We start from the raw sequence: 26453 nt of genomic DNA on the forward strand, positions 1-26453 counted from the left end.
GGAACCAAAAGTGTTGACTCGGGAAAAACTTCCTAGAAGTTGCATGAGACAAGGGTCAGAGTGAGGTCATGGTGAGGTCAGAATAAGGAATGAAGGTGGGGAAGGAGGAGATGAAAATTAGAGTGGTGTCAGGTGTCAAAGTAATCAGACAAAGGACCCTCTTAGATATAGACATTATTGGGCTTGCCAAAGTTGCATTAATTTTTAGTTCCATAGCTGAAAATCTGAACTGTTACCACAGCTGGGAACTGAAGCCTGCCAGTAGTTTTCCAAAGAAGCCATCTCTTATTATAGTACCTTTCATCCAAAGCTTATAGGCAACGGTGTGCCCAGTGTGGTCCTGAAACTTGTCTCTGGTATTTAGAAGTGCCACTGCTTACCAGGACTGTTGCTAGCTTATTTCTCTATGAATTGAGCCCTAGCAACACAAATAGTGCATGTGACACTCAGCCCACCTTTTACTACAGTGTTCTTCTCTGTCATTTAATATATGGGCGAGAACATCCAAATATATGAAAGTGAAAGCTGGATCATTTGTAATGAGAGTCTAGTATATTTTCTCAAACCTAATAAAGAATATGACTCTTCTTTCAACCAAATAAATTGTGCTTAGTGGTTTAAATAAAATAACTAAGTGCATTTGTGTGATTTTTCGACCATGAATATTATTTTAGTTCTATTTTGGTTTTTAAATCATTTTCACAGATTGGATTTTAATCATATTTTTATCATTTTAACAGCAATGGTCACTCATTTATATCTTACAGTGTGGGAAGTACTACTACATGCTTGATCTATGCTTTAATTGTATCACTGATACTTTGAAAAGCTCTTACAATTATACTGGGCCCACAGAAAGAATGATGTCATTATTCTTCCAATATAGATTCACACCCCTTAACTTGTCTCCTTCAGTGATATGATCTTGAAATGGTGTGGATGTTAGACGTAACCTGCTGCAAATGAACGCACTCCCATGAAAACTAAAACTCAACAGTGACTTTCGTTTAGGGGACTTTCTATCCTGGCTGTGTCTATCCTTGTAAGTAGCTCGACAAAATTTACGTAAAGTGAGGAAACCAAGGTCCATAGGGATAGACACCATGTTCTCTCTCTCTGGATCCTAGTTTTGAATTTGTAGGTATGTGTATTTAATTTGAAATGTCTATAGAGTTTAGGAAGTTCCAAATGGCTCATGAGAGGATCGGGGGCCTTAACAGGTGGAGAGGATAATAGATCACACGTATGGAGGTAGAGGAGGAGTATTGGGAATGGAAAGGTTTAAGCAGGGATGGGGGATGGGGTATTTTGTGTGCGCTCAAAGATGATCCATAGGCTATAATGCTAAGATTTCTTTATTTAGATAAACACCAGCCAAGCACAAGCCAAAGCGTGCCCAGAGCTTCCAAGCTAGCGTGGCCAGAAAGAAGGGCTATTCACGTGTGCGCCTGCCATCTTCCCTTAAGAATCCTTCCCGTGTCACCTTTAGACCTCTCCTGACCACTCCCTCATGGGCGTGTCCCGGCACACCTGTCAGGGCTACTAGGAGGTGGGGCTACAGAGTCTCCCTACAGGGGGATGGGGGATGGAGGATGGAGGATGGGGGATGGGGTGGGTGTTGGGAAAATGTTAACAGAAACTCGGTGTGTATGACAAAAAATTATGGGAACCTCTACTGCTTTGTCAGTGAGTTTAAAAAATATAATCAAAACTGAGTTTGGACAAGGTGGATAATGCTGCTCTCAGAAGTGGGATCATAGGTTATTAAATAAAAATCCTCATGCTGTGTGTGGTACAATCCCCTAGGTACTGTCAGGGAGGCCTCGGAGGCTCTGGAAACCATACAGGCTGGTGTCATTGCTCTTGATTGCCCCCCAGAACTAGATGGTAAGATCCTGTTGCTAAAGACATCATATGCTTTGGTTGTAGAACATAGCTCCCTCCATGCTGGGTAGTTTTCATAGGTGCTGTTCACACTGCTGGGAAAGAAAAGTCATTAACAGCTCTACCCATTGGTGGAGCTATAGTCTTGATCTGGAAGGCAAAATGTGCCCACTGGGGCATTAGTGGGATAACTGCTATGAGAGTAACTAGTCTTTCTTATTGGAGTTTAAGGAACTAATGACTGGTACTATAAACTTGGTTTAAATGTCATGTCTGGGGTGGTCATAGGCCCTAAGTGGAAACCTCCTATTCTATCATTGTTTGCAGAATGGACATGTTGTCAAACTGCCATCCAAATATGCATGTTCATAACTATAGATTAGACTCTACTGGGCAGTAGTTAAAGCAGATACTCATTACAGATCAAACTGCTGAGAATCAGTGATGGTTGATTGCCTGGCCCTAAATGGGGCATCAATATTACCTCCTGCACACAAGACTCAGGGAACATTGTAGAAGAGGGGCAGACAGAAGGAATGAAAGAGTCAGAGAGAGAGTGAGAGGAATGCTATAAAGGGCTGTGTTCCAGACATGACATGGCCAATACACTCCTGAACTCAGAGAAGCTATGGTTACCTGTCAAGTCCTGCCCAAGGTGGAGCTGCTAACATCCCTGTATGGGGAGGAGGGCTCATAAGTCCTTACCCCTAGCTTTAGGGCTACTGGAAGCTAATGGTTGCTAGGTGTGACAGTCAATTTTTTTTTTGAGTAAATAGCCCCACACCTAGGTTCATGCAAGCAACCTAAACACATTCATATAGGAACAGAAAGTCGGAGAATGTGTTGGAAAAAAGAAAACATCCAGAGTGAGTGACATTGGGAGGCAGACATCATTATATATTATATACAAGTATGAGATTGTTAAAGAATAATTTTGGGGGCTTTTTTTTGAGACAATTTTTCTTTATGTAGTTCTGGCTGCCCTGGAACTTGATGTTTAAACCAGGCTAGCCTCAAACTCACAAAGACCCACCTGCCTCTGGAGTGCTAGGATTCAAAGCATATGCCACCATGCTCAATCCAAATAATAAAAGTTTAAAACTTACATAAAATGCTCGTGAAACTGCACATAGGCCACTTATCAGATCTACTGTGCTGAAAGTAGGCTCTTAACACCCTTTAAAACTTCAGATTTATGTTCCTCAGTTCATTGTTTCAACAAAATTAACTAACTGCTTACTATCTACTGGGCAGCATGCAACCCAAACCCTGCCATGGTGTTCCGGTGTTCAGGAAGTGGTGAGTACAAACTTCATAATTAAATGATAAATGCAAAACAAAACGATTACATTCTTAAATTTCTAACAGAAAAGGGGCATGTTCTTCTCTTGCTTGTTTGGCCTGTAATATAATTCTCTGTAGACTGTAGTATAAGACAAACCTGTCCCTGAAATGTGGAATTCAGCCTTCCTCCATGGAATCATAAGACTGGAATGTGAACGCTTTGATAAATTATGGTTTTCAGGTAAATCCAATGGTTCACATGGGGAATGCCCTGGGAAGGCAGGCCTCGATTATCTATTCTGTCCCCTCTGAGACTGGCTTGGTACCTTCCTATCTTTCTCAGGAGCAGGACCTCAAGAATGCTGTCAACAATTAATAAACACCTCTTGCTATCAATGTGCTTAGTGTAATTAAGGAACAGGCATGTGCTGCCCAATGAAATAGTCAATCATTCTGAATCCAATCCTCCCTGTATCTCTGAAAAATGGACCCATGATACTTTTAACAGTAAACCTGTAGTAACCTGAAAATAGAATGGGGAAAATGTAGACTTCATGGGGAAAAAATGCAGATTTCTTTGCATCTATGTGTCTGAAAATAGGAAAATTTGAAGGACAGTTATTATCTGAAAAAGCATGATTACAAACATATTTCTCTCTTCTCCACAAAACCTATTCTTTTCAAAGAGTTACCCTTGCTTTTTGTCATAGTACTTTATCTATTTCAAGAAATAGACTAAGGCCAATTTCCCATTCTTTCTCCCCTGCTTCTCTAGATAGTAATTAAATTAAGATACATAGTTTGTGAACTTTTAAGTTTATTCTTTCATATAGTTTCCATTTTCTTCTTTTTGATGTCTCTACTTTCCATGGTGTGTGTGTGTGTGTGTGTGTGTGTGTGTCTGTGTGTGTGTGTGTGTGTGTGTGTCTGTGTGTGTGTGTGTGTGTGTGTGTGTGTGTGTGTGTGTGTGTGTGTGTGTGTCTGTGTGTGTGTGTGTCTGTGTGTGTGTGTGTGTCTGTGTGTGTGTGTGTGTGTGTGTGTGTCTGTGTGTGTGTGTGTGTCTGTGTGTGTGTGTGTCTGTGTGTGTGTGTGTGTGTGTGTGTGTGTGTGTGTGCACCTTGCACCTGCATATGTGTGCTTAGCCAGTGAAGTAACTCCACTTCAAATGTACTAGATACTGGCCTTAATGTACTAGACAAGTGCCTTCTGATGATAAGCCTCTGGCTGCAGAGTGACTCTTCTCCTGTCTGCCACAACTGTTATATGTTCTGGCTTCTTAGAAAAACAAATTGAAGTTGTCTATAATACTTTAATAAAAGTATAGTTCCCCCAGCCTCCATGGAAAACCAAGCATGGATGTGATAAGGGAGGTATTATTTCATAAAGGGAAAATTACCCTGTGTACACTGATAGGGTAAGATGAGGACAGGTGGAATATTTGTTTCCAACCAAGGCTGAAACCCCAAACGAAAAGAAAAGCAAATCAGGTACCCAGCTATTCCCATGGAAGTAGGCAGGCAGTCTTCAATATTGACCTAAAGACATAAACGTGCTGTAGCCTTTATAGGAATGTCAAAATGGGGAAGCTCTGTTTTTCGCCATCTTTATAATTATTGGCAACAATACAAAACAAGATGTGCAGAACTGTGGAGATGGCTCCATGGGGAAAATGCCCCACAAGCCTGAGGACAAGAATGTGTATCCCCAGAACCCAGTAAAAGCTGTGCAGGCATGCCAGCCCATCTGTAATCCCAGTGTGTATGAAGCAGACCAGGACTCTCTGAAGAAACCTGGCAGACAGTGCAGAATGATGAACTCTGGGCTCAGTGGGAGACATTGCCTCAGTATATAAGGAAGAGCAATTGCTGAAGATACCTGATATTGACCTTGGCCCTCTGTATACATGTTTACGGATACACCCCACACACATAAGAACACTCAAACACACCCATGTAAACTACATGCACAGGCATATCATACACACATTTTCTTAAAAAAAAGGATGTGCAACTGCAAAAATAAGCTTTGTATTGAAAAATAATAGATCATCTTTTATCCAAAGAATCCTTATGCTAAGCTGTCTGGCCAGCAAGCTCCAAGAACTTACATATCCCTGCCTCCCCTGGTGCTATGATTACAAACATGTACCAAGTTCCAGGATTTTCTTACATAGGATCTGAGTATCAAACTTATGTCTTCATGCTTGCATGACACACCCTTTAACAACTGAGCTGTCTCCGCATCCTTAATAGTTGGATTTTTATTGGTTTATTTTCTACAAAATTAACATTACATATTTGTTTAACTGTCTAAATTCTCTATTAGAATAAACATTTCCTAAAATTCAGTACTGTTGTGGAATATTAGTTAAAGATGTGTTACATCAAAAAAAAAGATGTGTTACATCTTTTATGCCGTAGAATATTTGTTTAATGATGCAAAGATGTGTTGCATTCTTTTATGTAGCATTTGTTTAACCCTGTAAAGCCATGTTACTTTGCCTGTGTAAAACACCTGATTGGTCTAATAAAGAGATGAACAGCCAATAGCAAGGCAGAAGAAAGGATAGGTGGGACTGCTAGGCAGAGAGAATAAGTAGGAGGAGAAATCTAGACTCTATAAAAGAAAAATGAGAAGAGGGAGGAGTGAGAAAAGGAGGAGAGGAGGACGCCAGAGGCCACTCACCCAGCCACACAGCCAGCTGTGGAGTAAGAAGAAAATCAAGATACATAGAACAAAGATAGGTAAAAAGCCCAGAGGCAAAACATAGTTAAAGGGAAACAAACCAAGCTAAGGCCGGGCAATCATAAGTAAGAATAAGTCTCCGTGTATTTATTTGGGAGCTGGGTGGCTGATCTCTCAAGAAGGGAAAAAGCAACTACAGTATCATTTATTTGAGGACATAGGTATTCCCCAGCATTATGTGGACACAATGAAACATTCAATAAACTCTTGGGGAATAGGTGTTTGGAAGATGATCAAATGGGTATAATTTGACTCCATTCAAAAGCTTCCATTTTATCCTGTCCCAGAGAAATAAATACTTAAATGTATGCTTCAAATCTCTACTTCATCTGCTCCTCAAGATATGGAAACCATTAATCTCGGGACAATTTTTAAAAAGATGATGTGTATAGTAGTGAGTGACAGGCCAGATGGGATAATTGCTGATATCCCTCTGACTCTACAGCTCCAAGACTCTGTGACTTAGAAATGTGGAGATATTTCTGATGCTCCCCAGGCTACAGCATTCCTCTCTCCATTCCCAGCCTGTTTCAGAGTGTCATCTACATAAGTAAGACAAAACATCAGACCCAGTTTAGGTATGTGCCATAGGCATGACAGGAAAATTCTAAAGTGATTATGACCGCTGCTTTCGCCATGTAAGGAGCATAACTCTGTGTCCAAAATAGCCTGAAGATAAAGCCTCAGTCTGGCCACTTGTCACTGAGCACCTGTGGCTCTACCACCCGTTCATGTCCCCGCCACATTCCTCCAGCATTCATCTGGGTACACTTGTGCAGAAATGTGAGATACAGTACTTTAAAAGTCCATTCCTCTCTTCCCCCAAAAAGAAACGGGAAAACAGACATCGAGTTAATAATCCTGAACAAAGAACCATTTTAAGTAGAATGAGGTTAATAAACCCACACATTCATTTTCAAGGCTCCATTTATAAACACTTGAAGAAGTCCCATAAACACAGCCAGAATGTTTCTAGTAAAGGAACAAATTGAACCTTTAGGCACAGGCTGGGCTTCGGCCCCTGCCCTGCCTGTGCTCTTGCTCATCAAAACAACTCTGTACTGGCCGACATGTGAACATGGATAGATTAATTTTTCCTCAAAAGAAATGGGCTTTGGACTCAGAGCCTTTGTGTGCTAGAAAGTCATTCTTTATCCTCAACCTCTTTTTATTTTTATTTTATTATTTTTATGTTGGCTAGTCTAGAACTTCTAATACCCCCCTACCCCGCCTCACCCTCCTGAGTAGCTGGGACTATAGGTGTGCATCACCAAGCCTGGTGTGAAGATGAGCACTTTAAAGATGACGAATATCTTAATGGCTTGGAAAGAATGATAGCATATTTTCTTCTAGGATCCGTGGAAATACTTATAGAAGTGTGCTGTGTAGGGTGGTGACATTACCAGTAAGAAAGGGGTGATGATCCTGACCTCGGCTGCTCTCCATACTGTCCCTAACTAAACCCTTTCTGCTGAATTAGCTTTAAACATGTACTTTCTTGGCTTGTTCTCAAATGTAACTAGAGATGGCTGCTTCCTGCTGAGGCCCTGGCTAGCCTCTGTGACAGATGACCTCTTGTCCTTCCGAAACACAGCCAGAGTCAAGTTGTTTCTCTTGCCCAAGACTGCAGTGGTCCACTGGACTTTCCACACATCTTTTGATGTCTTTATCCCAGACAGGAAGCCAGCTTCCCCACAGAGACATCTCTGGGGAGGCCCCACAGTCCCAGGAGGTGGCTAGAGACTGCCTCACTCAACACAAGCCACAGGCTATTTATACACACCAGACTCAGTGTAGCCCCACATTGGAGTGCTGATTCATTGTAAATAAGTGGAGAGAAAACAGTTTCCTTTGCCCACTTCTGAATTTCTTAGGCTCTTCACCAAGAGAAAATATCTCTTCTGTAAGTGAGGCTCCAAGTACCAATGGTATTTTCAGTAATAAGAATGTAGAGAAGAAAGGAAATTGATTTTAATGATGTGTAAATCTAAGGTGGAATAATGATAACTAATGAAGTCTTGAAGCCATCCCCTAGGACATCCTCAGATTTGTAATAATAGACTTCACCTTTGTAATAAAGTAATGCCAGGTAAGCATCTTCATGCCTGTAAGCTCTGCAGAATAAGGGAGATTTCCTCTTTCATGCTTATAGTAACACGGATGGATCTTAACATAATTCTTAGTTCAAAACACAAAGCAGCTACAATGCAATAGCAATAGCATTTGTAAAATTAGAATGCATGCATACTGTGATGGTTTGGATGAGAATGACTCCATATGCTCATATATTTGAATGCATGTTCCCTAGTTGGTGAAACTGTTTTGGCAAGGATTACAAGGTGCGATCTTGTTGGAGGAGTTATTGGGGGTAGGCTTTGAAGTCTCAAAAGCCCACAGCAGGCCCAGAATGATATATGTCCCTCTCTCTCTCTCTCTCTCTCTCTCTCTCTCTCTCTCTCTCTCTCTCTCTCCCTCTCTCTCTTTCTCTGCCTCCATCTTACAGATAAGATGTAGGCTCTCAGCTACTTCTGTAGCACCACACCTGCCTGTTGCCATGCTCTAACAATTATTGTCATGGACTCAATCTCTGAAACTGTAAACAAGTCCCTATCTAGTTAAACTCTTTCTTTTATAAGTTGTTTTGGTCACAGTATCACTTCATAGTAATAGAAAAGTAATTAAGACACATACATAAAAAAGCAATACATATTTTATGAGAATGCACAAACAGAGTCAATCCAATATGTTAGAACTGTTATCTTTGGGAAATGAGGACAAAAGGAAATAATAGGTAATAAGAGAGGCCTAGAACACAACGATGAAAACAGTGTACTGGAAGCTGAGTGGTTAATACCCCAGCCTGCTAGCCACAACTGGGGAGATCTTTCTCTTCCTCAAGGTCTCCCATAATGACTGCTATGGGAGTACAGGTGTGCAGGACATGCTCTCATAAGACTTCTGGAAGCTCACAGAAACAGCTGACCTGAACATCGGGGACTCTTGCTCCCCAGACTGATAGCTGGGATACCAGCATGGGACTGATACAGACCCCAGGAACATGGGTTTCAGTGAGGGAACCTTGGAAATCTACGGGATCTCCAGTAGTAGTTCAGTACTTATCCCTAGCATAGGTGTGGACTTTGGGAGCACATTCCACATAGAGGAATACTCCCTGAGCCAAGACAAACAGGGGTGGGCCTAGGCCCTATCCCAAAGGCTATAGATAGACTCTGATGACACCTTATGGAAGGCCTCACCATCCAGGGGGAGCAGAAAGGGTATGTGATAGGTAGGGTTTTAGTTGGAGGGGTGGTAGTAGGGGAGGACAGGAGGGAGAAGGGAATTGGGATTGCCATGTAAAACAATCTTGTTTCTAATTCAAATAAAAAAAAATCTGAAAAAAAAAAGACTTCCAGAAGCTAAGGGGGAGCACATGGACCCCCGACTACTGTCTGGGAGGCCATCATGGGACTGATCCAGTACCCTGAAAGTGGATGTCAAGGAGGAGGTCTCGGCACTCTATGGGGCCTCTGGTAGTGGAATCAGTATTTTTCCCTGGTGTAAGAAGGGACTTTGAGAGCATCCCACGTGAAGGGATGCTCTCTTGGCCTGGACACATGGGGGAGGGCCTAGGCCTGGCCTAGGATGATGTTGTGGAATTTGGGGAGAACCCCCCCATGGAGGGCTCCACCCTCTATGGGGAGCAGAAGGGAGAGGGGGGAAGGAGGAGGGAACTGGTGGGGGGTTGGGGAGAGGGGAGGGAGGGGAGGGAGAGGGAGAAGAGATTGACATGTGAAGCAAGCTTGTTCCTAATTTGAACTAATAAAAATAAAATAAAATAAAGACTTCTGGAAGCACCTTCAGCATTTCTGAAGACTGTTCCGGTTTCCACCCAGAAGTCTTGTTAAATAATAGCAAGCATTCGCTTCCATTGCTGGCAACTGATTTGTCTTGTTACTAACCTTTCAAAAGGAGTTGACTGAGGAAGCACACACACACAATAACTGCCTGAGCAGTAAAAATCCACCTCATGAAGTTATGAGGTTAGTTCTCTTAAGTGCCAGGAAGTGTTTCAGAGATTTACCGGGAAGGAGGCCATTCTATAGGGGAAGAATGGAACATTGGGATGGGGTTTCCAGCACATCCCTGAGCAACCATTTACTCCTAGGAGTATCAGGGCTGGTTTTGACCCTCTGTGAGCCAGCTGACTTACCTCAATAGTTTTACAGGTATCCTCTAGCTGGCTGATCACTCCCTGGACTCGATCGTTGCCTCCCACAAGTACAGCGATGCCATCACTGAGTTCAGACTAATGACAGAAAACAGCACTCAAGATATTATGGATGATCATGGGCTAGTCACAGCATTATCCTCCAGGGGGTTTAATCCCTAAGGAGTAAGCAAGCCCACAAACTGGTGGAGTTCTCCTGGGACATAATTCTTATTGTGGGCGAAGAAGCTGCTGGTAAGCTACATTTCCCACTTAGGCTGGCAGGGTGGCTCAGTGATGTCCCTCTGGCCTCTGGCCCCAGAAAACAAATCTGAGGGTGAAAGTGGCCAAGGAAAACCAGAATGTTCTGTCATTGTTAGTTTAGGTGTGAATTAAGTGGCTGTAAGAGGTAGGTGTGGGTGTGATCTCCTCATACAAAACCCAGGAAATGTGATTAACCCATCTAAAGACTGAGGTGGGGAAACCCAGGAACCTGTTGATATTGCAAACAAACTTTGGCCTTGTTTGGGACAAGGTTCCATAGTTTTTATCACGTTATTGCTGGAGACCTGGATTCTGTTAAAAATATGAAGAACACTTAATTATAAGCCACCAGTAATAGTATATGGAAGCTGGAGAATTCTAAATACTGTTCATAAGTGGGACAATATGACAGACTCAAATATGTGACATTGGAAACTCAAAATGAACTATCTACTGCAGCTCAGAACCAATTTTCCTTGGGCAATAAATGCAGTAAATATTTATCTACTGGGCATATGTATATTACAATCCTACCATGCTAGTGCAGGGCAGATACATACAAATGTTCACCAGACTGTAACACAAACTTAAAACTATAACAGCGGCTGGCTGGATTTAACAGAGGTATTATAACTTTAAAATTCCTGTGTCCCAAGAAGTATGCTTCTCTTCCTATTTACCCTCCTCCCAAATTGGACATGGAGCCACAAGGAGGGCTGGATGGGGACTTTGGAGATCTAGCTGTCGTTTCCCTTTGGCCTAAACTTCTCCAGGTTACTGAGCAAGACATGCAACCAATTTGAACCTGAATTTTCTCACATTTAAAAGGAGAGATCTAGGCCAAGACCTGGTAAACCTAGTTTTAAAGCATTTGAAAACTGTAGTTAAATCGACGTGAATTCAAGGCAGCCTGGTCTACAAAGTGAGTTCTAGGATAGCCAAGGCTACACAGTTTTTTGAAACTCTGTCTCAAAAAACCAAAACAACAACAAAAACCTTCCCCTCCCTCTGCCCATCCCATGGATTTCCAGGCCTCTGAGGGAAGTACTCAAAGGCAGATACCACAGAGCTCTATCATGCTAGGCCTTGGGGGCACGGAGAGGAGGAATCAAAGTTGAAAATAAACAATAGCAGCAAATGTAACCAAATCCAGTAACCAAAACATGGTTACTGGCTGTGACCGGTGTTCCGAGAGTTTGGCTTCCAAATTGATTTCAACTCTGGTCTTTAAGGTAAAATTGGAATCAATGATTATAAGTGGAAGAAACTGAGATGAGACTGACCCTCTGAAATGCATAACCCTTTTATTTTCACAGAAGCATGAGTTCTGAGCTACTGCTACAGGATACAGAGTGGATGAGCTAGCTAGGAGACTTTATTGAGTCAGAATGAGGAGGCCTGGATCCAATCCCTGGGGTGAGGGACATGCACTACATTCAAAGTCTGGCTTTCAGTATCTGGCCTAGGTGGCTTGAAGACCAGAAGGAGGCACGGACCTCAAGTTGTTCTGTAACTATGTGCCACAGCTATGAGCCACTCCTCACACCAGAAGTGGGTGAGGGAAACAGAACATTTCACTGATGAACAATAAAAATATTCTGGAAAGGAAAAGTGAAGACCATCTAATTCTTGTCTGTAGGTTAACTCTGAGTCATCTTTAGCAACTGGCACTTGACTAGCCTCCTTGACACTACTACATATCTTCAGCAGCCCCCGAAGGTCACAGAAAGTGACCTAGCCCTTCTGCACCGTTTTCTGAACCTTAGCATTCTCCCTCTCTGGCCAACTCCACAACCTTGAGAATCGAACGTGAAACAAACTGCAAGATTGCTTTCTGTGGGCCATACAGCCTCCCTTTTGCTGGGCTCCCCCTCTTTGGTTACTTGGAGCTCCTTCACTAGTGCTTAGAAGGGGGCTGGGGTGGAGGGGAATTGAAACTCCTACCTTCTGCCTCTGGAACACATGGGTAAGGGGAGCCACCTGGCAGTCCTTGTGAGCGCCAAACACTTTGCACAGAGAGCAGGTGGGCACCTCACAGTTCAGACAGTAGATGTTGATGCGTTCCTCCTCGTGCTCTTCACACATGGGCTGGTCGGACTTTTTTTCTGGCCTGAGAGAAGATAGGAAGATAAATACATATCAACATCTACCGAGGCAGAGCAGAGGGGAGGCAAGCTTTGCAAACTCACTGGCCCCGATTCCGCCCCTCCCCACCAACCCCAACCAGAAGACCCCAGAGCCTTTCATGTTCAATTCGGTGCTGACAAATCTCTGTCTGCCTGTGCTGGGACACAGGACCACAAACGCCCATGTGTATAGCATTGTCAGTTAGCATTTGCAAGATTTTATGCTGTGTTCACATCAGTTCAAGATTTGAACACTGCCTTGTGGAATTCCTGAAAGTTCAACACTGGTATCTGGCAAGCCATTTGGAGCCCATTCTGGCTCTGTGCCCACAGACGAGCTCACAGGTGTCTGGAAACTTTACTATGGGTGGAGAGGAATCTGCCAGTAAGCTACATCTCCAGTTGAGGCTCAGTGCTGCCCCTCCAGCCTCTGACCCCAGGAAACCTTTCCCACTTACAAGTCAGACGACGGAAGCACTATGGAAAAACACAACCAGTTCGCTGTGGGTGTAGCCTTCTTATATAAAACCCAGAAAATTTGATGTGTCCTATATAAAGACTGAGCCTGGGGCCAGCAACATGGCTCAGTGGGTAAGGGCACTTGCTACCTTCAATCCAGGACCTACATGGTGGAAGGAGAGAACTGACTTCTATAAGTTGTCTTCTCCATGAGCATACTCCCCATACACCATAAATAAATACGTGTAAAAATTTAAAAGTTAATGATGGGAGGAGGTCCTTCTGTATGATGTGAATATATGTTTCTCTTATTGGTTTAATAAAACGCTGATTGGCCAGTAGCCAGGCAGGAAGTATAGGCGGGGCTACCAGACTAAGAGAAGGCTGGGGAGAGGAAGGTAGAGAGGAGCCACCTGGGAGATACCACGTAGCTACCGAAAAGATAGGATTCCAGGCATTCCCTGGTAAGCCAAGACTATATGTAGATACTTAGATTAATAGAAATGGGTTAATAATTCAGAGAGAGCTAGCCAATAAGAAGCCTGAGCCATTGGCCAAACAGTTTATAATTAATATAAGATTCTGTGTGTTTATTTGAGACTAAGGACTGTGGGACCTGGCGGAACAGAAACTTGGTCCACAAGTTAACACTCAGACTGTTAGAAATATTTGAAAATAAAACCAAATTCAAAAGTTTCTCATATTCCCAAGTGTAGTTATTTAGAAACATCTCACTCTAGCCACTGCTTTAAAAAAAATGAAATCTTCTTAAAAATCACAGGGGTGTATAGACAAGGAAACCATTTAGCAAGTGACGGGCAGTAAGAATTACAAGTATTAACATATGAAAGTTTTGTTTCAAGTATATGTGTGGATTACATATGTACACCGAGTGATGTAGACATCATTCAGATGTGAAAAGAGGTGGTGGTGTGATGTAAAGCACACTGTGTGGTGAGTCATGCTTGCAGGTGTTTGAACACCCTGGTGTTGGTGTGCAGGATTATGTAGTTGCAGTGCCAGATGCAGAAGGCAGGGGGCGCGGTGGTTCATCTCTACTGCGCTGGGTAGAAGTCACGTACTGGACACTGGCAGAAATACAAGTTGGAAAAACTCGAGGTCTTGTAAGGGAGTTTCATGAGCTTCTGGGTCCAAGACTTTGCAATGTGGTGTTTACAAGAGGTATCGCTGTCTGGTCCTGACGCCGTATAGGTTCACAAAATCTACGGCCTCCTGCTTCACCCCTTTGTTTGGGACTCAAGCGAGGAAGCACGGCCGTGAAGGGAAGACTGCCTCCTTTCCCAGGCCTCTTGCAGAGGACCAGAGTTTGGTTCCCAGCACCCACATGGTGGCTCATAACCATGTATAACTCCAGTTCTAGGGGATTCGATAACCTCTTCTGACCTTCACAGGCATCAGGCACACAGTACACATATATGCATATACACAAATATGTACATGCAGGCAAAACACTCATGCACATAGAATCAAGTAAATAAATCTAAAATTTTGTTAGAAAACAAACCAGTAACACAATTATCATTGGTGATAAATAGGAAGTAGGTAGGAGAATTAAAAGTTATTGCACTTGGGGAGTGACAGTTAAGAGTGTGAGACAGAAAGGTAAGAACAGGCCTTCTTACTAGAGGCCTTGTAGTCCTGCTTAAGGCTCTTTTAAAATTAAAGTATTTATGTATTTCATTCCCATTGGAGCATTTTTAAAGGGCTGGGGAAATGTCTTAGTCAGTCAAGTACTTGCCATGTAAGCATGAGGACCTGAATTTAATTTTAAGCATCCTTAAAAGCAAACAAAAGTGTGGTGGTGTGAGCCTGTGATTCTAACCCTGATGACAATGATGAGAACCCCTAGCTTGCTAGCCAGCTATGCTCCTATTTCAGTGACAGATGCTGCCTTAAAAAATAACATGGAGCACAACAGAGCAGAACATCTGGTCAGACACTGGCCTTCACACACATGTGCACATACACCTGCCCACACATGAATATACACACATGCATTACACACACACACACACACACACACACATACACACACAAGCATTCAAAAATTTTGATAGTGTGATAATAAAATCCACCTCAGAGGACCATTGGGAACATTAAAGAATCACACCTGGGGCACAGGTAAAGCATCTGAACAGAGTCTAACACACAATACAAAGCCATTTTGCTTATTATATCAACAAATTAATCACTATGTTCAATAATAATATTAACCAAGTTAGTGTCTTCCCTTGCCCAGCCCAAACTGTGGCTAGTGTATCACGATGAAGAATGCTAGTTAAGGCTAGGATTTGTCATGACTGTAGCTATCCTGTAAGAGGACAGAGTTGAATGATACTTCAAAGTCTATCACAGCAGCCTTTTCCCTTTCTGTTGACACTGCCAAAGACTAGAGCTGGGGTTATCTTATTCTGTATTCTAAGGTTGTTGAATATATCCCATGGCTTGGGGCTCATGTCTGGTATAACTTCCCAACTTCAATTTGATGTGACTAAGCCATTTTAAGCAACTACCATGTAAAAACATCCCAATGTGACTTGAGTTTAAGAAACAATGTAAGAATTTTATAATTACAAAATTATCCCTATTCCTGATGGCTCTTGCTTTAGTAGTGGCAATTTGGCTCATTGTTTTTGTATAATTTGTTTCCCATCCTCTGAAGGAGTATCAGGCTGACTTCATGATTAAGGCAAGACTATATCTTGTAGTTGTACTAACACTACAAGTTTTAATATTTCCTGTCCTCTAGATTTCATCGCAAATGCTATTATGTTTATGTTTGAAGTTCCAACTAGGTGAGTGGTGAGATAAAAAAAAAAATAACTGTAATAAATAGAACCCAGAAGCCTGACAGTGGTGCATTTCTTTGTTCTGTTTAAGGAGCTAGCACTGTGGAGCTCCTGTTCTGGGAAGGCACTGTATATGACACTGAAACCATAGTTGAATAACTGCCATTTAATAATTGGTTGGTTATTAGTTGCCATGGTAATCTCTTAAGGAGACAACGTGTGGTTGACCTTTTTTATTTTTGAGATCATAATATAGTCACATCATTTCTCCCTCTCCTCTCTGCAAACCCTTCCATTTACCCCTCCTTTCTCTCTTTCAAATTCATGACCTCTTTTTAAATTGTTATTACATGTACATATTTATTTATTTATTTATTTATAAATAAATCCTGCTCAGTTACTCTTATTATGTTTTCAGGACTGACCATTTGAAATTGTGTAACCAATTTTTATGCTCTTTGCTAGGAAAGACTATTCCTTCCACTCTCAACATTGTTTAGTTGCCTGTAGTTCTTTGTGGTTTGAAGCCTCGGGGGTTTTTCCTCACCCATTTTGGCATGTCTGTTGTCGTCCTTGTTCAGCTCACATTTAGGCAATCATGGTGGGGGTCAGTTATGGGTATAGCTTCTGACACAGTCTTATAGCAAGCTCCCTGATCAGCTGGCTCTTAAAGTCTTTCCATGCCTTCTTCTGCAATGTTCCTTGAGCCCGAGGTGTGGGAGCATTTTGTAGATGTATTCATTTCATTAACACAATGAAATACGATGCAATCAGATCTGCAACTCTGGTAACACTTTCCTTCTTGTCAAAAGATTTGGAAGCAAGGGAAACAGGTGGCTGCAACATGTCATCAGCAATTCTTCCTCGATCCCATCTATAGCCTGGTGCTATCTAATTTAGCTCTGAATCTTGAGCAGAAACTAATGGGCATAATAATCACAATAATTACATGTTAGATTAATGGAGCAACCTTCCTGCAAAGAGTACAAGGCATTTGCAGCCCTGCAGATGTTCTATAAACACATGCCCTAGATGCTAGGGATCACAGAGGGTCCATTTCTAAACGATCTCCATATGGATACTAACGTTTTGAACTCAAATGACCTGTGTAGAATTGAGTTAGGACTCTTCTCAACATGCCTTCTAGGAGTAAACTCTGCAGTTTCATCTCTAGGAAAGGAACTGTATAACTTATGTGGGTGATAATAAGAGGCCTTTAAAAATGTTTTAATGAATGGATGCATATGACACACCAATCAATCACCAAGTAGATGCTAAGAGTATGCACTAATAGAGAAACAGCCTGAAATGTACTCCCTCTCCCATGTCTGTAAATGAAGTTTCTGAACACCAGCATTATATCTTGCTTTGAACATTCTATTAGAGCCGATATTAGGACAAATGATGAGGTCAGAGTGTTTTTAAATTTTAGGTGTTACTGTTGCTTAGACCATTTTTAAGGCAAGGCCACTAGGAGCCAGGGGATTTTGAACAGTGATGCTTCCCTTATGTGCATGTTTGTGCTAGAGTTTTTCTGTAGCATAGGATCTGGACTTACAAGGAACCTGCAATGTGTCTAAAATGAATGTAATACAAGGCTGTGGGCAGCACCACACCTCTTTCAACATGACTACCTTTGATGACACAGGGCACGCACACCAGCTCCCTTCTTTCCTCCATGAGCAACTCCATCTCATTGGGAAAGACTGACATGGAAAAGCCTTTTAAGGAACAATTAACTTGTGACTGCTAACGAACATGCAGTGCATCAGACCATCAAGCTGAAAACAATTAGACAAAGCATCCAGTAGGTTTGTCTCTCAGAATAGCTCTTACCTGGTGGATTCCTGTTTATAGATGTCAATGATGTTTTCCACGAGCAGGTTCCTCTGAAGTCCATAAACCCCATGTCTGTCTAACACCACCTCATGTCTGCAGGAGGGACAGCGGAATCGACCCCCTGATGCCACCGTGGTGCCTCCTCTTGTGGGTAAGTATGGGTTAGAGGCCTGTTCTTGCCAAGCAAGAAAAAAAGGAACTGAGTAATGCCCCATGGGGAGCTTTTTGGAGACTATTTTCACTCTCTGACACCATGCACTATATTGACTCTCAGGGCTTACTACAAGTGGTCCTGAAACACAGGCCTTCCCTGATCCACAGCCAAACCTACAATGTCCCCTCTTTAGCAAGAAGCATTCTTCTATCCCGTGTTTTCATAACCCAAAGTTTCAACCAGAAGCTCCAACACTCATCCTCTGACCAGTAGCTCATTTTCAATTTTTAAACATAGTCAGTACATCTGTTTTGTTTTACTAATGACAAATACGGTTCTTAGAATGAAAACACAACTGGATTTGGAATTAAGGAGGAAGCTGACAACCAAACCTGGGAAAATGATTCAAACACACTGGAAACAGCCTTGGAGAGCTCTCTAAGGGGACCGCCTTTGATTTCAAACAGGATGGAGGGACACTCGACACCCTCTGAATTCCAAACACACCTACCTGGAAGATATCACTGGCACATTTCCTACACAGGTTGTGCTGGCAGGGGAGAATGACGACAGGCTTCGTGAACATCTCTAGGCAGATGGGACATATCAGTTGCTTTTCCAAGTTATCCATAGTCTGCTGCTCTTTGGAGAAAGACTTGTAATTCAAAGAAGCGCTCATTTCCTGGCCGTCGCTGAGTGTGCTGCCAGGGGACTGGTGCTCCCAAACGGCTTCTGCAAGTGTTTCCTGGAAATAATTCCAAGGACTGTAAGATCAAGTGTCCTTTATGTTTCTCTCTATGGAGGACATTGTTGCAGGCCCTGGTTCAGAGTGGGTGATGGAGCTGTTTTTAGCAACCCAAGGTCACATGGCCCTGGACTGACTTGACCATATAAGCCAGTGACAGGAGGATGGATTCTGACAGGTGACAGAGAGCAGGAGTCAACATTCTTGCTCTAGGGAGTAAGAGAGTGGGTGGGAAGGGGATTACAAGTCCCATTTAGCAGGGGTTATGAAGGGAGGGCAGTCTACAGTCCACAGTTGTCAACAACAAATGCAAATGTACATGACTGGTCTCTGAGCCATGCCCTCAGTGAGGGCTTGGAAAGAACTTGGTGACAGGCTCCTTTAGAATGCAGCCCTACAGTGTAACTGTATAAGAAACATTGTTACTTCAGACAGGAAACAAGCGCCAAAACCCGAAGTAACATAATGGCAACTTCTTAGCTGCAAGCAAGCAGAACTTGTTCTGCAGATCTCCATCCTGACCTCACAGGGCACTCCTGATACTAAGTTTTTCATTTTTGCCACGATTGTGGTGTAGGGGAAATTGCAATTTAAAAGCGTAATTCAAGACCTTATCACCATAAAAGTATCTACAAAAGCTTTTTCTTTTTGCACATGTCTATGTGTATGTGTGCATAGTCACATGTGTAGGGTGAACATGTTGTGCACATGCATGTGTGGACAGGCATGTGGCTGCTTCCTGCATCACTCTCCATCTTCTCTGTAGAGACAGGATCTCTCAATTAAAGCCAAACCTGGCTGATAGGACCAGTCTAGCAAGTTATCTTGCTTAATTAGGGTCTTCCTCTATTTTCCATGGAATTAAACATCCAGCGGGCATTTAGATGAGCTCTGGGGATCTGAACTGGAGTCATCATACTTGTATAGCAAGTATTTTATCCACTGAGCCATCTCCCAAGACCCAAAAAGTTAACCGAACTGTTGACTACGTTGCTCTCCTTCCTACTTTTATCCTGTACCTCCCACCCCACGTACAGTACAAGACACAAAGAAAATTTGTGACAGTCTCTTAAAAGTTTAGCTTAGTTTACAGCAGTAATCCTCAATGGGATAACAGCTGGCATATGGATTGCATGCTATAATTGCATTTCACCATGTGTTGGAGGAAGATGTCAGTGCCTTCTACAGCTGGAGTGAAGACAGAGTACTATATGCTGCCCAATCTGCACCTAAAATGCCTGTGTATTTTGCCCTTCATCCAAGGTCCTTTTAAAAATGATAATGTCACTAATAATTTCTGGTGTTCTTGGTCTACTCTTGTCTTATAAACACAAATTCTGACATTTGCCAGGGACTTGTAAAAGTCATAATTGATACATATTGCACAGAAAGCTTTAAATCAGATAGAAAAACGAAAGAAAAATTCATGTCATTTTTAAGTGACAAATTGTTATCTTATTCCCTATGATTTCAAAAATCCCAAACAAAACACAAAAAGTCCCCAGTGTACACTTGGTTATTGGTTGACCAAATGGGATGACACATGACCAAAGGCTGTATAGTTCTACAATGGCCTTCTAAAGACTAGAGACACACAGAAACCAATATCTTTTTTATTTAAGAAGCTGTAAGTTTTAGAACAAGAGAGCAGTGATATAGCCAGGAAGCCTGATGCCTGAGGCCTGGGGATGACAGCAGCAAACACCGAATCACCCCAAAAAAGTCCAGTATGCAAACAAATATGGATGCCCCCTTCTTTCTCTTTTTATTCCTAAATTCCAGCTGCCCACAATTCAGAGTGGGTCCTACTTGTTCAATCTGAAAACTGATATATGAGTTGATTCTAGAAATAGCCTCACAATCATACCCAGAAGGTACTTGACAAATTTCTAGGTGTCTTTAATTGTTAACAACCAAGATTAACCACTACAGTCTTTAACTAATATATTTTGAAAATAACAAAGTGAGATTAAAAATGGAAATATAGAAAATGGAAAGCAGCAATGAATTGCAGCAGGTTGTATACACTGGAAACAAAAGCACCCAAGTTGCCCAGGAGTCTAAAATGTACAAATGAATTATGATTCGTTGTGATCCCCAAGGCTAACAATTCTGCCATTGGAGAGGGATAACCGATTACAAAAAAAAAAAAAAAAAAAAAAAAAAAAGTGTGAGTGTTATGTCACTATCTAAATGTTGGTTTCAGAGTATGGTGTGTGTGTGTGTGTGTGTACAAGGGGAGTCTAAATCAACTTCCAAATATTTATTTATTTATTTTTGATTTTCAGTTTTCCCTCCGTGCTGGTCCTTAGCCAACGCCACGCAGCACAGTTTCTTCCTGGAGGTCACTCCCAGCCTCTCCGAAGCTGGTCGCCTGTACGACCCTAGGTACCAACCCTAGGCCTTGGTTCCTGATCGAGCGGCACAACTGGAGGCTGCGTTTACAGCGGCTCAACGTCCACCTCCTGCTTTATCCACAGGCCGGTTTCCCTCGGTGAGGGTCGGCTTAGCTTCAGGCTCCCCGCTGGGAGTTTCAGACTTAAGACAAAACGCCAAAGTGTCACCTGGCTGAGTTCTGCCTACAGTGAGGTAGATGCAAAAAACAAAAAGGAAAAGCTGCCGAAATGGGTAGGGAAGGAAGAAAACTGGAGGATGCGGGCATCGATCCCGCTACCTCTCGCATGCTAAGCGAGCGCTCTACCATTTGAGCTAATCCCCCACCGCTGGTTGAAGCTGTTTATCGGTTCCTCTAGAGCAGGTCCAGAGCACCGCGAGCCAGAGAATTTTCGTTTTGTACATGCCTCGTATCTGAGATTGAAAAGTGAAAAAATTTGAGCTCTCTCCTTCGAGCCGGAATCGAACCAGCGACCTAAGGATGCCCGCGAACGTACGCCTACAGTCCTCCGCTCTACCAGCTGAGCTATCGAAGGGAGCGGGTGGCCAGCTGGCGAATTGGCTCCATAACGTCGCGTCACCGCCCCGCGCGGCGTCCTCGCGGACCTAACCGGGTGTCCCCGGTGCGTGGAACGAGGAGCTAGCAGGACTGAGAGCCGGAGGAAACGAGAGACACTCGGTCATGGGGCGGGCATCTGAGCACGCTAGCATCAGGGAGATCGCAGAATGTCGAGCACGCTCGCATCAGAGAGATCGCAAAATGTCGAGCACGTTCGCATCCGGAGGTGGCAAAAGGCCACACGAGAGAGGAAGAGGACAGACCCGATGTAGAGGAAAGTAACTACCAAGAAGGATCGCGAAGTTTATAGCTCGGAATCCCGGAGGAAAAACATTGTAGTCTCCTTCGAGCCGGAATCGAACCAGCGACCTAAGGATGTCTCGTGGGAGTGAGCCAACTACAGTCCTCCGCTCTACCAGCTGAGCTATCGAAGGGACACGGGGTATTGGCTCATGGCCCTTGACACTGAACAGGTTAATTGTCTGGAGACTTCCGCGAGAACAAACGGAACTAAGCATGCGCACTTCCCGGGATCTGAGACTTTCAGGACCGCACGTCGTTTTACGCACGAGCGCCACCTTAGTGCGGCCTTCCTGGACTCCCTGAGCAGTCAAGAAAGGACCGTAGCGCAGTATCCCCGGAAAGCCTAGGCTCGGGTCCCCCTTGGTCGCCTGTGGTACCTTCTCCCTTCTCACCCCGTGTGTCCCGGGTGACTGTTGAGGACCAGCTCATGGTGTCATCCTGAAAGCCCCCACACCCCTTACCATCGACGGGCCAGTGGCGCAATGGATAACGCGTCTGACTACGGATCAGAAGATTGTAGGTTCGACTCCTGCCTGGCTCGTACGTTTTGTCTCCTCGGTTTTTAAAACCAAACATTTCTGGGTAAAACCTAAGACAATGGAACAAGGAATCCCAGAAGAGGAACAGTGAAGTTTGCGTTTCTGTAGAGCCATCTGTGCTGGGCCTCTTGGTGCGGCAGCCCTGACATCCTTGCAGTCACTGGATATTGAATCCTTCCTCCACTCCTCCCCCGCCTCCCAGCACACACACACAGTGCAGGGAAACTCATCAAGAATTCTGAAATTATCCTTTTGAATAAGGTTCTTAAACTAAGTTTTCACAGAAATTGTTCCTCCCAAATGGGCCATTTCTTGGAAAGGTTACTGAGTTAGTAAAATGTTAAGTGCTTGTCTACGATACTGTGCCCACTTCAGTTGTTAGAGATTTAAAAAAAAAAAAAAAAAAAAAATCCACCCAGCGAGCGACTTGGGTTTTTTCACCAAACAGAATGTTAGTTTGAGCTACGTGGACGTTACCGTTCGATGATAGGAGCGCCCTAAAGTTTGGCTTTTGGAAGGTTTGAAGTTTAGAACCAAGAGAGGAACTTGAGGGACGTGTTAGGTCTCAAACTCAGGACAAATGGCTAAGTGAGGTGCCTGTTGACACTTCAAAGCGGACTGTGGCCTCTGAGACCCTATTTGGTACAGAGCCCTGGCTCCAAGCACTTCTCACCCTCAGCCCAGAGATTGAGGCCCCCACCCCTCTTCTCTGCCCCGTATAACCCAGCCATTTTAGCTACCCTGGCCTCTTGGCTTCTGGCTCTCCCCTCCTGCTTTCTCACACAGTCCGGGTCAGTTTGCAGGCATTGTTCACTCTGGACTCTTGAGGATGTCTGTGGCTGTGCTCACCTTTATAGCTACAATAAAACCCCTAACCCACTGGGCAGTCATGTCCTCCTGTTCTTCCTTCCGTCCTTCCTTTCTCCCTCTCTTTCTTTCTTTAAATCAGGACTGGCTATTTTAATTTTTTAAAATGGAAATGTAGCAGCTTGCTTAGAGGTGGTTAAAAGAACCTAAAATTTAAGATGGTGGAAAAGCATAGACTTAACTTGAAAATGATGGGAGTTTTTCTTTTTGTTTCCTCTTGATATTGGTCACTTTTTTTACGTGCAAGGGACTGGTATCTTTAAAGTTATATAGTGTTTCACAGAGTTTTTGTTGTTGTTGTTGTTGTTTTTCTTTTTACCATCTTGGAAGTTGGGGAGTGTTGCTCTTCTTCATCTAAGTTCATAGACAAACAAATCATTTAAGAGCAAAGAGCCTCTACTTATTCTTCTTTTTCTTATTTTGAAAGGGTGACAAACAAGGTAATTATCTACAGGTCACTGTCATGGCCATGGATGCACTGTGATAGAAGCTATCACCCTTAAACAGCCTATTGTGAACAGTAGGGGACCAGGAAGTGTGTGGTTTCTGGCTCTTTTGACAAAATCTCTTGTGAGCAATAATAGAGGGCATCCCCATGAAACAAAGGGTGAAATATCAGTGTCTTGAAGGCTCCTCCCTCAGCCGGTTTCTCTAGTGCCATAGCGCTCCCCTAGAAGCCTCCAAACTTGAAGAATATCTCAGTCTGTCACTGAGAGACTCCATCCCCTTTCTCTAGCCAGATTGCAAAACTCTCCCTTGTTCTGGCATTTTCCCCCCATGACTAGGAGTCAGGAGAACATGTGCAGTTGTGCAAATAGAGTTTCTTCCCTCATAGCACATTGAAAAGATAACAAACATATTATTCAATATGGAGTGAGGGCAGGGGAAAGACAAAGAACCACTGCCATGTCAAAAGCTATAGGAGGTTCAAACAGCACCCAGAGATTTTCTACCACATTTGGGAGTTGGAAAGCAAATGAGAGAATAGAGATACATAGAATGGGGGTGAGGCACCCTTCAAAATATGCATCATGCAACTCACAAAGACAGAACCCTATTCTACATAGAGCTCTCAAGAGACTTCGGAGAAGAGGTGGGGACAGAAAGGTCCGTGGCCCAAATACTGTACAGCTGTTGTTGAATTTGTCCCCAGCTATAGTTGCCTGGAGAATTGCTTAAGCACAGGAGAGCTGCTTGGGAGAACCTGAGGGAGGGGGGTAGAGCTGGGGGGGGGCAGAGCAGATCCTAATAATAGACATGAAAAGAAAAGGGAGAACATCCAACCTGACTCCATGCCTACCAGTCTGTGTTACCATCCCCTCCGCCATGATGGTCCTGGACTAACCCTCTGAAACTGTAAGCAAGTCCCAAATTAAATGCTTTCTTTTATAAGTTGCATTGGTCATGGTGTCTCACCACAGCAAAAGAAAAGTAATTAGTACAGTCTCTAAATGTCTTTCTGAGACAGACTAAATATGATTCGAAGATGTCATTCATACTGTTAAGTCCTCCAGGGAGATGAACCCGAGACAGATTAGAATATATAATTTTATTATATACATTTTTAATGGGGGAGACACAGGCCCTGCTAGGAGAAAGCATCATATGGTGATGCTGAGCTGACAGTGTCTGCTAGTACCCTTGGTAGTTCCATAGCAAACACTGGCGTTCAGAGGAGCCCTGAGTGAGTGGGGCAGAAAATGCGGGCCCTTTGTATCACTGGGTTGCTGAGTCACTGGCCAGAGGCTGATAGCATCTGGAGGATCCATAACATTCTGTTAACTATTATACTTACAGAAGAGCCTACCTAGGCTTTTGAAGCACGTCCTCAAAGGGATTGTAGGACCCTGTCTGTCCTTGACTTCCTGTTTTAATGTGACCATTCAAATATATGCTAGTTTTAACTGTCTACTTGACACAACTTAGAATCACCTGGGAACTGGACTTCAGTTGAATTGTCTAGATCAGGTTGGCCACGTCTTGTAGAGGATTAAGTTATTAGTGTGGCAAGATGCCACTGTGGGGTGGCATCATTACCTAGGCTGGGGGTCCTGAACAGTATAAAAGTAGAAACTGCAATTGATCTGAGCACAAATAAGCAAGCAAGTAAACACGCCTGTTTCTGCTTTTGACTGTGGATAAGATGTGACCAACTGCTGTCCAAACTCCTGCCTCGATATTCCCTCAGTGACAAAACTGTATCCTGGAATTGTTAAGTCAAATAAACCCTTTTCCCCAAAGTTTCTTTTTGTCTAGATATTTTACCACAGCAACAGAAATAAGACTACAGAATCCCACAGTACAAGAATTGCTCTGTCATTTCCTATGATCTCTATGGCCAGAGACTGTTGTACAGGACTATCTTATCTTCCAAGACAAACTGACACCAGAAGTCTAGTTGGGCCTGCTTACTAAAGATGTCCCCTCTTGGAAAGAGTGAGTGAGAAAGGTCATGGAACCCTCATCTCAGTATCTAGCCACGCCCCTTCCAGCTAGTTGTATAAAATTCTGCCTTAATTACACATGACACTGGGGTCTTTGGGAAGGAAGGACCAGATGACATAAAGACAAGGGATAGGGATCCATCTATGTGGCTACGGGGAATCCTTAACCCCTGCATGGTAAAGTGACTCTATAGCCTAATGTCCTATAAGGATATATTAGGCCCACCCTAATGCCTACATTTTAATTTAATTACCTCTTTAAAGGCCTGTCTCCAAATGTCACATTCTGAGGTATGGAAACTGTCTTCAATAGATGAATTTGTGGGAGGATGATACAGTTCAGCTCATAACACATGGCATTGATTTGTCAGAATTGGGCCACATTTCAGTTTGTTTTATATTTGGACCATGTTTTTTTTTTCAAAGCCCTTTTAAAAAAGAAATTCTTAAGTATTTTTGTCTTACTTTTTAAAGAAAAGTAGCATGTTTCTTGATCCTTAGTCGCACTACTATTGTAAGAATCGTTTTTTTTTTTTGAAAGATAAATCTTCCCAGAGCCCTCTGAACTAGGCCCTCCCATTTGTCCTGATTATACTTTTATCCTGCTGCAACACATATATTAGCAAGAATGTTGCCACTGTAATGAGATTTCTGAGACAGGACAACTTTATAAAGGGGTTGATTTGGTTCACAGTTTTAGTGGTTGAAAAATCCAAATAGCATGATGTAATGCAGCTAGAATTTCTTCCCCTTGGGAGAAGTAACCAAAGCTCACCCCTTCTCCTAAGGGCCCAGCAGCAAACCAAGGTGCAGCTTTGTCAAAGTTC

The 26453-nt window shown here is 43.1% G+C and overlaps 1 protein-coding gene and 4 non-coding genes across 5 annotated transcripts in view; 1 reads left to right on the forward strand and 4 right to left on the reverse strand.

The window, feature by feature from the left end:
- The window catches only part of Trim55 (tripartite motif containing 55), a 42721-nt gene extending 24267 nt beyond the window's left edge, over positions 1–18454 (reverse strand). The window contains exons 1-4 of the mRNA XM_027398878.2: positions 18287–18454; positions 17619–17791; positions 12332–12497; positions 10127–10222 (exon numbers count right to left, since the gene is read on the reverse strand). Coding sequence (XP_027254679.1) covers positions 10127–10222; positions 12332–12497; positions 17619–17791; positions 18287–18454 — 603 coding nt within the window. The remainder of the gene's footprint in view (positions 1–10126; positions 10223–12331; positions 12498–17618; positions 17792–18286) is intronic.
- A 2712-nt stretch (positions 18455–21166) lies between these two features.
- Trnaa-agc lies at positions 21167–21239 on the reverse strand. The gene has a single exon. It is a non-coding gene; the product is annotated as a tRNA-Ala (tRNA).
- A 122-nt stretch (positions 21240–21361) lies between these two features.
- On the reverse strand, positions 21362–21450 carry Trnay-gua. The gene is given in 2 exon segments: positions 21362–21397; positions 21414–21450. It is a non-coding gene; the product is annotated as a tRNA-Tyr (tRNA).
- A 364-nt stretch (positions 21451–21814) lies between these two features.
- Positions 21815–21907, reverse strand: Trnay-gua. Its single transcript has 2 exons — positions 21871–21907; positions 21815–21850 (listed from the first exon to the last, which is right to left on the reverse strand). It is a non-coding gene; the product is annotated as a tRNA-Tyr (tRNA).
- A 337-nt stretch (positions 21908–22244) lies between these two features.
- Trnar-acg lies at positions 22245–22317 on the forward strand. Its single transcript has one exon. It is a non-coding gene; the product is annotated as a tRNA-Arg (tRNA).
- The last annotated feature ends 4136 nt before the right edge of the window (positions 22318–26453 follow it).

This window comes from Cricetulus griseus, chromosome 2 (genome assembly GCF_003668045.3).
Source record: "Cricetulus griseus strain 17A/GY chromosome 2, alternate assembly CriGri-PICRH-1.0, whole genome shotgun sequence".
NCBI classification, from domain to species: domain Eukaryota; kingdom Metazoa; phylum Chordata; class Mammalia; order Rodentia; family Cricetidae; genus Cricetulus; species Cricetulus griseus.